Here is a 12,431-nt window from a genome sequence, read left to right as displayed (position 1 = left end):
TCTTCAGGTAAACCTACAGAAGGAACAGGCCCATCACTGGGAAAACGAGTCCCAGATTATCTTTACACTAAATTCACATTTGCAAACTATAACTGACAGTAATTTATGTTAGTGATATAAATCTGTATATCCATAGTGATGATATATATGTATATATATATATATATATATATATATTTTAGATGTCTTTATTTAAAAGGGACAACGCACAGTGATCAACATGAGCACAAAGTCCAACATGTAAATGTGCCAGATTGTGCCATTCAGGCAAATTTTCATCTGCAGTCCCTAGCAGGTTGATGGCTTAAAACATCAGATAATATACAACAATACAACACATAATCATAAAACAAAAACACAGACACAACAGTAAAATTACTATTACACTATTACAGATCATGACAGCTGGCAGGTTGATGGCATGAGAATAAGATTACACAAGTAGCATATACAGTAGACACAGTGACATAGTGACAAAGTCACACATTAAGACACATCACCAACACAGAAGCACCACGTAGATAGTTCAAGTGTGACCTGTTTCTACCAGTAAAGACATTTTAAATGACGTGGGATCTCTTTAAAATCATCTTCTTTTTAAAATCACAAATATAGTGGTCGTAGTAGAGGCTTGGAGAACTGCCGGACAAGAAGTTAATAGTGACCTCTAGTGTGTCTGCTGTATGAAGTAAAAACATTGTTTCGTCTTTTTGTATTTTGTGCTCTTTTGTTTTCGGTATGATTTACTATTAGATTTCAGGTGTAGTCTAAATAACCTATTTAACTTAACGTATGTTTAGGCCTACTGCGTCTTTGAAAAGACACATTCCCTCGAATGGACCCTTATAGTGAAATAACTAGGCTATTTATCTACCTGCAAGTGTAATGTAACACTACACCAAGTGGGTAAATAAATATTAGATAGATAGATAGATAGATAGATAGATAGATAGATAGATAGATAGATAGATAGATACTTTATTCATCCCGAAGGAAATTTTAGGTTTTATTAATGTAGCCTATGCTTTGCCCTCATCGTCCACATCCACGAAGATTTTTTTGTTATGGGTCTGTTGTTTTGTTACGAACCTTACATGGGTTTATGCGCATACAGTGCGCAGGAGGCAGCCTAGTGAACACTTTGGGAAACTGACAGGGGATTGCCAAATCATTTCCTTGCCTGGGAATGACGTCCCTCCAGCACAATTCAGTTATATTTAGAGCCTATATATAGTGGAGTCGCCCCCTAGGCTTTGTTGACTCTGCAGCAGGCAGCAGCAAGGAATCACGATACTGAAAGGAGACGTCCTGAAACAGACACCCGATGTGACCTAAATAGAACAATATTGTTTGTGATCATAAATGTGAATCACTCTGTCTGGCTTCCAATTTGATTTATTGAATTGCAATCGAGAAACATTTGCACATAGCACAAACCTGTACATTACAAACAGAGCCAATCATGGTTTTTATAAATCTACAGTTTTAAATTAAGCCTGTATAAAACACCACTATTTACAAAGGACATACGAGGTGAGTGGTATGCATAGATGAATAAGGTGATGCATATGGTGATATGCCCCAAACCGGTTACAATCCCCAGCTATGCTTTCTGGGTAAAGTGCGCCCCGGTATCCGCCCATATTCGCTTAAAGGAGGCCAACCTGAGCAGCTAGGCCGGACGCTCGATCAAATGGAAAGTTCAATCGAATAATTTGCCCACTTTTTCGCATGTTCTCACTTGCTTCTTATACGAGGTAGACCGACTTAAATGCGGGTGTTTCGGTGTGAAATAGGAAATGCAGAGATCGTGTGAAACGAGAGGATTATCAGCTTGACTTATTTGGTCGCTTCTTCGGACGCGGAACTCCACTCGCTAAAAGGTAAAACAAATGGATACTATTACATACGTGTGCGTCGCTTTAGGGTTTATTGCAACATCATACTTCCTAATTCAGTTGATAGGTAAGTGTGACCGCTATGTAACCACTGACCAATATTATAGTGGAAATGTTCATTTTCGTTGGTAGTGCAAACTACGCCCAGTTGTTAACCCAACGTCTGGCCCTGCAATGCAGACCTTTGGGATAGACTGTCAATGGCGGCTTCAGAATATGCACCCTTCCCCATTGAATGAATGATACTATACTGAGTTTGTCCGAGCACTCTGTCCAGACAATGCTGCAGTAATACATTCGTCTTTGTAAATCACATTAGGTTAGCTTATAGGGGCTAGTTAGCTACCTTTGAGGCTGTGGGCGAGCTCCTATGCTAAGCTAGCTAACACCCCAGTAGCCTGGTTATTTAAACACCGTGCTCAGAGGTGTTTTTCGCACTAGCTACCAATCTGGCAACCTTGTGGCCACAAAGCAGTGGATTTAAATCAAATTCCTTTTGACTTTTAAGCCTGCTGTAGGCGTTGTTGCCTACTTGAACACAGCGCAGGAGCTTTTATTGGAAGGCCTGTTTTAACATCTAGCTAATTCACATAGGTGATAAACTGTTACTAAGTAGCTTGCTAATGCATAGCTGCTAATCGGTGTCCCATTTCTCCATAAGTCTTCACCGTGTTGGTGATTGTCCTGGTGTGATGTTGTTTGAAACGATTGTTGCCAGTAATGTAGTAAATAAATAGGTGCCATCCATCCAAATTATGTCAACATTAAACAGCGACCCTGACTGGCACAGTCATATTTTCAGGAAATAATTGTTTCCATTGAAATCCCACAGCATCATAACTTCACCACACTTTATTGGAAGAATCTGCAATTTACACTATGAATGTGTCACTGTGTTTGAACTCTGCCAAAACATAAATGAGGGTAAGAATAAAAAAAAAAACCTGTATCCCTTACATTTCTGTTTGTGCTAAAAACACTTGACTGCACATACAGTTAACTCGGCATACTACATTCGGTCATTCAAAGGCACTTTCACTGGCTTATACGAGGAAAAGTAGTAGTTTTACAGGCAATGTTGCTGAAATGGTCTGTGACATTGTCAGTAGTCTTATCTGTTTTAGGTAGAGATGAGATCTTTTCCTAATGAACAAAACATACTGTGATGTGTGTAAATCACTGGCAGTGTTGGGTGTAATATATATGACAACGGCGGAGCATTTTTTTTAAAGTGTTGAACACTAACAAGTGAAGTAAAAGTATACCTTAGTCGGACAATACCTATCAAACCACATTCTCCTTTTTTGTTTGTCTAGAAAAGGCAATGCTATTCAGTGGAACTCCTCCCTGACTGCAGGCTGTGCAGAGCTGCGAGCAGTATGTACTCTAACTTCTAAAAACTCCAGCTGCCACTATTGATGGATGCTGCTCCACAAAGCAGTCAGACAGCAGATAGCTTCCCAGTTACTTGTCAATTTTGGAGCCTTAATGTAATGTCATAGATTTCTGCCTGGGGTTAGTTCCTATTGTGTTGCTGCTACTCTGAAAATAGCACTGATTGTGTTGCTGGATTCAGACATTTGATTTGATTCATAACTATGTTTTATTTATTTTTACTTCAGTACCTGATTATTTGTGATATGAAGCTTATTTTTGTGTCAAACTGTTTTTTAATTCATTTCATTTTTGAAATAGGGCTTTGTCAACATTTGATTTCGGGGCTACTGATGGTTTAATATGGAACCTTTTCCAGAATTCAGTAGCGTGTGTTTTTATATACCCTCATTTGCATATAATCTCTTTCAGGTGAACCATTTCTGTTGGTGTTGATTCATGTAGTTTTTTTTTCTGCAAGCTTGTTGTTAAATACAAAAATGGGCATTTTCTAAATGGAAAGCAAAGTAATCATAATGGCATGAAATCTAATTTTCCAGTGAATCACCAGTGTTATTAAAATAAGTAGTTTTTCTTTATTTTTTAATTTTGTTTACATTAGGCAGTATGAAGTTTGCCAATTGTGAGGATGCAGATTTCCCAGCAAGCTGTAAGGAGCAGCAAATGGCGCTAATTGAAAACATAGTTTTAAGTGAGAATTCAGTAGTTCAAACCATTCACAACACAATATGACATCGTTACTGCAGAAAAGGTTTATGCATCTTTAGAAATGCACTTATAAACATCTCCTCCATTCTTTGACGGTTCCCCAGATTAAATGATGCTGTGCCAGATGACTCTGTCTGTGGAAATATTTGAATATAATGTGCTCTTTTTTTTTTGGTCCTGCAGGTGAATCATGACAGAATATAAGTTGGTAGTGGTGGGAGCTGGTGGCGTTGGCAAGAGCGCACTTACGATTCAGCTCATCCAGAATCACTTTGTGGATGAATATGACCCCACCATTGAGGTAAAGAAACTTTGTGTGTGTACATGTAATTGTGAACTCAAGTTCATGACTGTATCCATGGTTTTGTGTGTATTTTGGTAGAACAAGGAGAAACTCCTAATAATAAAATAATAATTTAAAGAAAGTCTCTGCAGGCTCTTCTGGTTTAAGTCTTAGAAAGACACCAAACAGGTTTTTCATAACTTTACATGCATGCCCCTCTTCTCAGGGGGCCAACCTCTGCTGAGTAAATGCAGCCCCATTATGATTTCAATCTATTATTGATGTGCTGTGACAGGTTACAGCTCCATTATAGATTATTTGAATAAAAGATAACATCTGAAACAAAATCTGCCCACTTGATCAGCCAGTAATTATTTGTATAGGATCAGATTGAGTGTGTCCATCAGTGTGACGAAAAGCTGGAGTGCTTTGTCACAGTAGAAATCGGGACTTGAGGTCTGCTGGAAAATGGGAGCAACCTACCACAGCTAGAGTAGGGAGAATGCAGTCCTGTGACGTCTTTCAGCAAAGTCATTCATACAATCATGTCATGATGAAGCAATGTAAACAATTCAGTTTTAATAATAAAATGATCATACTGTATATATTTCTGTGTTTTTGTTTTACTACAGTTCATGTTTGCTTATATCTTATATAAATATTATTATTGTGATTATTGTTCTATCACCTAGCCATTATCATACACCCTATCTAGGTGTTTAAACCCACTAATCATAACTTTAACTAAATAGAAAATGAATAATTCTTAAATTATGTCATCCACAACCATCTCTTATTTTAATAAATCTGATATTTTTCCCCTCTGCCCACTTAATACCAGAATTCTGATCACTCTTTGACCTCTTCCAGGACTCCTACAGAAAGCAGGTAGTAATCGATGGAGAGACGTGTCTGCTGGACATCCTGGACACTGCAGGTCAGGAGGAGTACAGTGCCATGAGGGATCAGTACATGAGGACCGGGGAGGGCTTTCTCTGTGTCTTTGCCATCAACAACACAAAGTCCTTCGAGGACATTCACCACTATAGGTGAGCGACAAGACTAAAGGTCTGCAGTCTTTCGAATCGGTGTGAAGCCAGTGCGTTAATGGCGGTTAAAAACTGATAATATTTCGGGGCATCCTAGTGGCCTAAGGGTGAAAAGTGCCGTAATCGCATTGTCCCTGGTTCCAGTCTGGCCGTGACCCTGCATTTCCTGTCTACTGTCCAATCTGTTTGATTGTTACATCCCTTCTCTGCACCATGTTTATGGCTGAAGACCTTTTGATATCAATCAGAAAATCAAGCAGAAAAAACAATCAAGGACCTACTGAGTGATAATTAAATATCATCATTTATTGCATCTCCATATATTTTATTGGGACAACATTTTCTTAAAGATATATTGTAAACGCAGATCTCATGTTTTAAATCAATAATGGCAAGAATTTTACCAAAATCTGTCCCATCAAAAGTTTTAAATGCTTTATTATATAATATATTTGGTAGTAAAACATGCACATTCAGATTTTTAACATACAGAAAAATCTGTGATTGTTGCAATATATGCATCTAATTAGTCCTAATTAGTTGCAGTATTGAACAAAAGCCAACAATGAACATATTCTTACTCTTGATTTTTGGTTCTGACCTTATTCTATTACTCTAAACAGATATAAGCTTTTTAATATCACTTTTTGAATAGGCTGTTCCCTCAGTCGGATTAAAAATCAAATGACCTTTCTATTGTGTCTGTCAATGTTTAGAGAACAGATTAAACGAGTGAAGGACTCTGAGGATGTCCCTATGGTGCTGGTGGGGAACAAGTGTGACCTCCCGTCCCGGACAGTGGACACCAAGCAGGCTCAGGACTTAGCGCGCAGCTACGGCATTCCCTTTATCGAGACCTCAGCCAAAACCAGACAGGTGAGAGTCCAGCCAGAGACGGCCACGCCCTCAAGACTTTAACTTTTTAGTCTGTCACTACACTGCTGGAGTGTTCCCCTGCAGGTCTGTAGAGCATGTTACATGGTGAGAAGTTGCATGTAGTCTCAGGGGTAATGTCAAAATAAATTTTAGCTCAATCTCTTTGAACCAATAGAATTTGATTTTAAAAGCAACATTTCTAGGACTGCTGTGTCCATCAAGCCAAGTGTCCTTGCAAAAGCTTGATCATTTTGGCACTTGGATCACAAGAAAAGTTAAAGTCTTGAGTCATGTAGTTGGTTGATTTGTCACATCTAATGTTTTTATTTTTTAATTTTTTTATTATATAATCTTGCTTGGAAATGTCTCGGGCGCTGCGCATCGTTAAATCCTCTTTGGTTAATTGAATTTTTTATTTATGGGTGATAATGTAATCATTGCATGCCACTGTGTCATGGATATACAAAATGATATCCTCATTAGGGCCATCTGCAGAGGATCCTGCATTATAAATAATCAGCAAATCAGTAAATGCGTGTCAAGGAGTCTGCATGAAAGGACAAACTGTTGGTAATTACTCACAGGGGTTAATGATTCTGCTTACTGGTTACTGATTGGGTGTTGGAAGAGTTGCTGTGGTGTAGTCTCATCAAATGGTCTGTGTTGTGAGCATGGCCTTAGGTCGCTGATACAGTGATCTGTGAACACATCCTTTGCTGATCTCTCTGACCTGGGCTAAATCACCGCTCCTTCTGGTGCAGGGGAAATTAATAATTAATTTCTTATAGCTCTGTTCCCCTATCCCTACCCGAGTGTACCAATAATTCACTATCTACACGGTGCTGCTGCTGTTGGTCCAGCAACTGTCTCTTGCATTCAAAGCCACCCAGTGTTTGCCAAACCTCCAGTGATTTTAATCTTACTTTTCTGGGAAATCATTACAGCATAATGCACAATCAAAATATGCTCCTAATGCACGCGCTTCTCCTTTTTATATTAGGCTAAACGGTTAAAGTGATACTCCACCCTAATCTTTTTAGTGTTACTCACCCACTGTAGGCTTAAAACGTGGCTGTTTTTTTTTATTTATTTTTTTATTTAAGTTTGAATGGATTCCAACGATGAAACTTTCAGGATGAAAATGAAATGTATAAAAATTCTCAAGCCACTCCTGCACCATAATCCACCTCTTTACTGTCTGTGCTCAGTATGTTTTAAACAATTAGCGTTTTGCCAAAATACAGCTAAATACACTGCTTCTTTCAGAGCTTCAAAGAGGGCAAAGCATGACCCAGAAAATGCTTATTTTGGTGCATTTTGGCAAAACGATTATTGTTTAGAAGAAACTGAGAGGGATGGGTTTTTTTTTATTTATTTTTTTTATTTTTTATTAAAAGAATGCTTCAATTCTTTTTTCCTGCCATGAAATCATTGGAATTCTATTTAGCCACAGCCACAATTTATTGAAAGGAATGAAATAGCGTACCTTTTCAAGCATACAGGAATTAAGTGTTCAGTATTAACACAATGGAGTTTGGGTGGAGTATCAGTTGTTGTAGATAAGGCAGGCCAGACATTGCAGGTAGACCTGCCTTATAACATCGGCCTGCTTTGCTCCTTTGTATCTGTAAGCTGTAACAAATGCACCCATACAGTATGTCCTCCTGTATTCCCTAAACATTGAGGGGAAGTTGTGTCTCATACTGCAGAGAGTGGAAGATGCCTTTTACACTCTGGTACGGGAGATCAGACTGTACCGGCTCAATAAGCTCAGCAAGGAAGAAAAGACTCCGCGCTGTGTCAAGCTTAAAAAGTGTGTTGTGATGTGAAAGGGGTAAGTGTATGCAGCTGCGTGCCAACCAGCTCTGTGTATGTGTGTGTTTTGGTGGGGATGTTGGAGAAGGCAATGGGAGAGGACACGCAATGAGAGCTGGTGCTTCATGGTTCTCAAAGCTAACCTGCTGGTTACTACTGGGGCTGTGGTGAAGCTCTAACAGGAGGCTGAAACAGCTGATGATTTTCTTCCCTTTTCAGTGTCTCTGATTATTATCTAAGGCCGTTTTCACACTGGGTTTGTTTACTTGAGTCGGAACTAGGGCTGCACAATTAATCAAATGTTAATCACGATTTTGGCTTCCCACGATCAAATTCACGTGATCGAGCAATATTTTGTGTCCTTCCATTTTATTTTTATTTTTTGTTGTTGTTGCCCAAAGCCAATCTAGCGCTCCGTAAACCACTGTCTGATCACGTGCCTCCATGAGCCAATCAGTTGTTCCCTGCACCGTGCAGCTTAGTTTTTAGTTTTCAGATGAAGACAGTCACAGAACAGAGTAACGTGAGGAAAATTCCGGTCGGTCATAAGGCTATAAACTCTTAACAAAGAAAACAAAATGTCTAACGTAGCAGAGGGCGAGGCCGAGGGGCTTGTCACGAGAATCGAATCGTCATCCATTGTGTGGAAGCGTTTTGGGTTCAAGGCAAGTGACACAAAACACGAACAGGTCATATGCAAAGAGTGCCGTAAAGTTATGTTGGCGCCACAAAGCAACACAATGCACATCTTTAACCACTTCAAAAAAACACTATAAAGTTAAATACGATGAATGTATGAGGGCCAAGAAATCCGTTAATTAAAAAAAAATAACGTTAGAACAAAGCCGTGACGTGTTTTTTGCCGATTCATCACTAGTAGTGTAACTGTAGCAAGCATCTTACTATCCCTAACGTTATCCACATTCATACGTAGACGAAACAAATGATATATCCGGATATATCCAGTTAAAAAATAAAAAATAAAAAATGCCTGGAAGACTTTGTCATGGAGATGTTACCCTGTCTAAAAATGCAAACAGCCAGAGAAAATCTTACCGTTGTGATGCACATATTTCTACATTAGCAGGAATGTAGCACAATATGGATGTGAAAGCAGTTATAATTAGCCTATGTGACAGTAACATTTGTTTTGGTTAAAATCAACAAATAATCGTGATCACAATAATAATGATTATTATTTTGGCCATAATCGTGCAGCCCTAGTCTGAACGCAAGTCAGATTGACCCACCTTCCGCTGGTCTGCTTTCACACTATCTCTCTTTGTAGAGAAGTGTGTTTTCAGATCTGGGGGTATGTTGCATAATTCTTTTCCTCATCTAGGTGCAGGCGTTGACCCTAGTTTCCCTAGGAAATGATGACTGTGCTCATTTAGATGTATACCAGAAAAATGGAGACCCATGTACTAGCTGGCAACGCCATGTGAACCCTATTATACAACCAACCATCTGAACGGGCTGAAATGTTTTTAGGAAACAAAACAAAAAACTCCACCAATGCTGCTGCTACTATAACTCTACTGGAGCACACACACTAACATGGTATCACTTCAGGGTCGTTATTCTCTGCTCGTACACCAGTGAGGTATTTTATGTTCTCTTTTGTTGGTAAAAATAAAATCCCATTGAAACTTGCAGGTATTCCCATTTAGAAAAGGATTGCATCCTGACTGCACACAAGCCATACTACAGTTGGCCTCAGACCGCCTCCCTCAGGTCGACTTGTGCTGCACTCTAGTTCAGAAAGTGTTCATATTAACAAATTTCCGGTCGAATTGTTCCCAGATTCGGACTAAACTACCAGTGTGAAAGCGTCCCGATCTGCTGAAATCAACATGAAGAAAGGGCTATGGGCTGGTGAGCCAACGTGTGTGAGATTAAAGGAGATTATGGCGAATCTGGGTCCAAATCGTGTGTGTGTGTTTTTTGTGGTCAAAAATCCCTTCTTTTATTTATTTTTTTCCCTTTCCTGCTGTCTTTGTCACAACCTGAAGTGGCCTCAGGCTCCTTGCAGAGTCATCACATTTATTGCACTATACAAACCGTTCTAGTACTCGTGCACCTGCCTCAGTTTGGCATCAACAGACACTAGCTGCATTTCCATGGAGCCTTTCATTCACTAATAATCAGAATAAGCGCTCAGCAAGAACGTAAACGCTTCATTTTAACACCTCGGTCAGAATAGATTGGCTTGACTAAAATCAAAGTGTTCACCTGCGGAAGTTGTGCCACTTTATTTGCTTATGAGTTTTCTACTGTTTTTCAAGTGTTTAATCTTTCCCATGGGAACAGTCTTTGAGTAGTTTTATATTTATTAGTTTTAGGGAGATAAACAAATGGAAAGCTCTCCTTCTGTTCAATAACTCTGTTGGTAGAATATTTTTTTTTATAAAAATTGCTTCAGTAAAAACCCACAGCAGTGGCAAGTATTAGTGCCAAGCACTGGATTCAGGTTGATCTTGAACAGTTTGCTTGTGTTGGCAGACTGCACATAGACTATTTCAAATGCAAACAGCAGAAGTTTTCGGTTTACATTTGCAGTGGTCTGTCGTTTTTATTTAGTAGCCCTTTTAAACACGCTGTTGGAGTCGTATATTTGATTACATTCAGAGGGTAAACAAATTGGCACATGTATCTGCAGCTACTGTCAGGGCTGCTGACGGTTAACTTCGAAATACATGACATTACAGTGATGTTTGATCTGTATTCAGCTGTGTCTCACACAGCCTGAAATGGATTGAGAAATGTACCTGCAGTCTGATGCGTGCCACGCTGATGTACATTATTAATCTTTTTATTTTTATATTTTTTTTATTTTTTTTTTGGAGTTTAAACTGACGTAAAATGGTCTTTGACATTATCCAAGATTTTTGGAGATTTTAAATTTTTCAATTGGAAAAAAAAAAAATAATCCAAATAATAAAATGAAACTGCCATTGATTTTATTAATGTTTGGAAAAATAAACTTTGCTTCTTTGGCAGTGGAACAAGTCAAGGCTACACATCAGTTTGGTTTTAAAGATTTAGCGTGTTGATTGGAGTTTAATCTGTCCCAAATTTTCTTTAATTGAGTGGAATAATCCTTTTACATTTAGCAGCTTTTAAAATATCATTTCTGAATCAAAGAACATTGTCAATCCTTTGAATGTATTCAGGCTGTATAATATTTGTATATTCCATTTTTATGTTGGCGATCATTGGTCTTCTGGTACAAAAAATAACATCCTGCCACTCCTAATAATTCATTCTTTTTATTATTTTTTTTTTTTCCAGGGTGTTGATGATGCCTTTTACACATTAGTGCGAGAAATCCGGAAGCATAAGGAGAAGATGAGCAAGGAGGGCAAAAAGAAGAAAAAGAAGTCCAAGACAAAGTGTACACTTATGTGAATGACCAGCCCTTTTCAAGACAGACTAAATAAAAAAAAAAAAAACTATGTTGAACAGTTAAAGTAATACATTTTGTACATTACACTAAATTATTAGCCTCTTTCTCAATACCCATCATACTGAATACTAAACCTGACCCATTTTGTTCTGCCTTTTTATTATTTGCTACTTTGACACCAATAAGCTTTATTTTCAGTTTAGTGCCAGTTGTCCACATGTGTTGGTCCAACAGCCTGTTTGATTTTTTTTTTTCTTTTTTTTTTTAGGATTATGTTGATTTGGATCATTTTTATACACCTGCCGAGCTGTGAGCTAATTGCATCACAACTCATGTATGACAAATTATTCATTACCAACCCCCCTGCCCCCCCTTGCTTAAAAGGTCACGACCTGCAACCGTTCTGTAATGCCTTTTTAAGTCTGGGATGCCAAAGAATTAATTTCCATCCCGATTTTTGTGAACAAGAGATATGAAGAGAGGACCAACATTCAGCCAGATGAGATCCAAATGTCCCAGCCACTGTGCAATTTCCCCATCTCTAATGACCTCTTCTATCCATGATAAAAGTATGCATGCAAACTCCTACTCTTCTCCCAATATTTTAACACCCTAATTAGCAGTTTGTCAATGCTTTGTACTGTGTGGGGAGTGATTTCTTGCCTACATGAGTTTTTCTTTTTTTTTTTTTTTGCATGTATTGAGTCCTAAATGACATGGGTATTGCAAACGGTCAAAAGTTTGGCGTCTCTTAGAAATTTCCATTACAGACTGAATATCAGCTGAGATCAGTTGCATTGTTTTTTTTGTTTGTTTTTTTAAATCAGGACAGCAGTTTGCAGATTACAGTGGCTGATCTTTAATGCAATATCTACATTGCCCATCATCAGCGACCATTCATCCAATGTTCCAAAGGCACGTTCTGTTTACTAATCTGATATCCTTTTAAAAGGCTAACTGAGAAAACATTGGAGAACCCTTTTACAATTATGTAAGCACAT

General features: G+C 38.5%; 1 protein-coding gene across 3 annotated transcripts; it reads left to right on the top strand.

Moving 5' to 3' along the window:
- The first annotated feature begins 1,618 nt into the window (after positions 1–1,618).
- Positions 1,619–11,507, top strand: kras (v-Ki-ras2 Kirsten rat sarcoma viral oncogene homolog). 3 transcript variants are annotated; one of them, XM_039807861.1, is made up of 7 exons: positions 1,619–1,883; positions 3,215–3,275; positions 4,185–4,302; positions 5,155–5,333; positions 6,050–6,209; positions 7,919–8,043; positions 11,316–11,482. In XM_039807861.1, the coding sequence occupies exons 3-6, from the start codon at positions 4,192–4,194 to the stop codon at positions 8,036–8,038; spliced, it is 570 nt and encodes a 189-aa protein (XP_039663795.1). In that variant the 5' UTR covers positions 1,619–1,883; positions 3,215–3,275; positions 4,185–4,191; the 3' UTR covers positions 8,039–8,043; positions 11,316–11,482. The 3 variants fall into 3 exon arrangements, with proteins under 3 accessions (XP_039663795.1, XP_039663794.1, XP_039663797.1); XM_039807860.1 differs by lacking the exon at positions 3,215–3,275 and having other exon boundaries at positions 1,621–1,883; XM_039807863.1 differs by lacking the exons at positions 3,215–3,275; positions 7,919–8,043 and having other exon boundaries at positions 1,627–1,883; positions 11,316–11,507.
- The last annotated feature ends 924 nt before the right edge of the window (positions 11,508–12,431 follow it).

The sequence above is a fragment of the Perca fluviatilis genome, chromosome 8 (genome assembly GCF_010015445.1).
Source record: "Perca fluviatilis chromosome 8, GENO_Pfluv_1.0, whole genome shotgun sequence".
NCBI classification, from domain to species: Eukaryota; Metazoa; Chordata; class Actinopteri; order Perciformes; family Percidae; genus Perca; species Perca fluviatilis.
The sequence above is the reverse complement of the archived record's forward strand: the minus strand, read 5'-3'. Positions and strand labels throughout refer to the sequence as shown.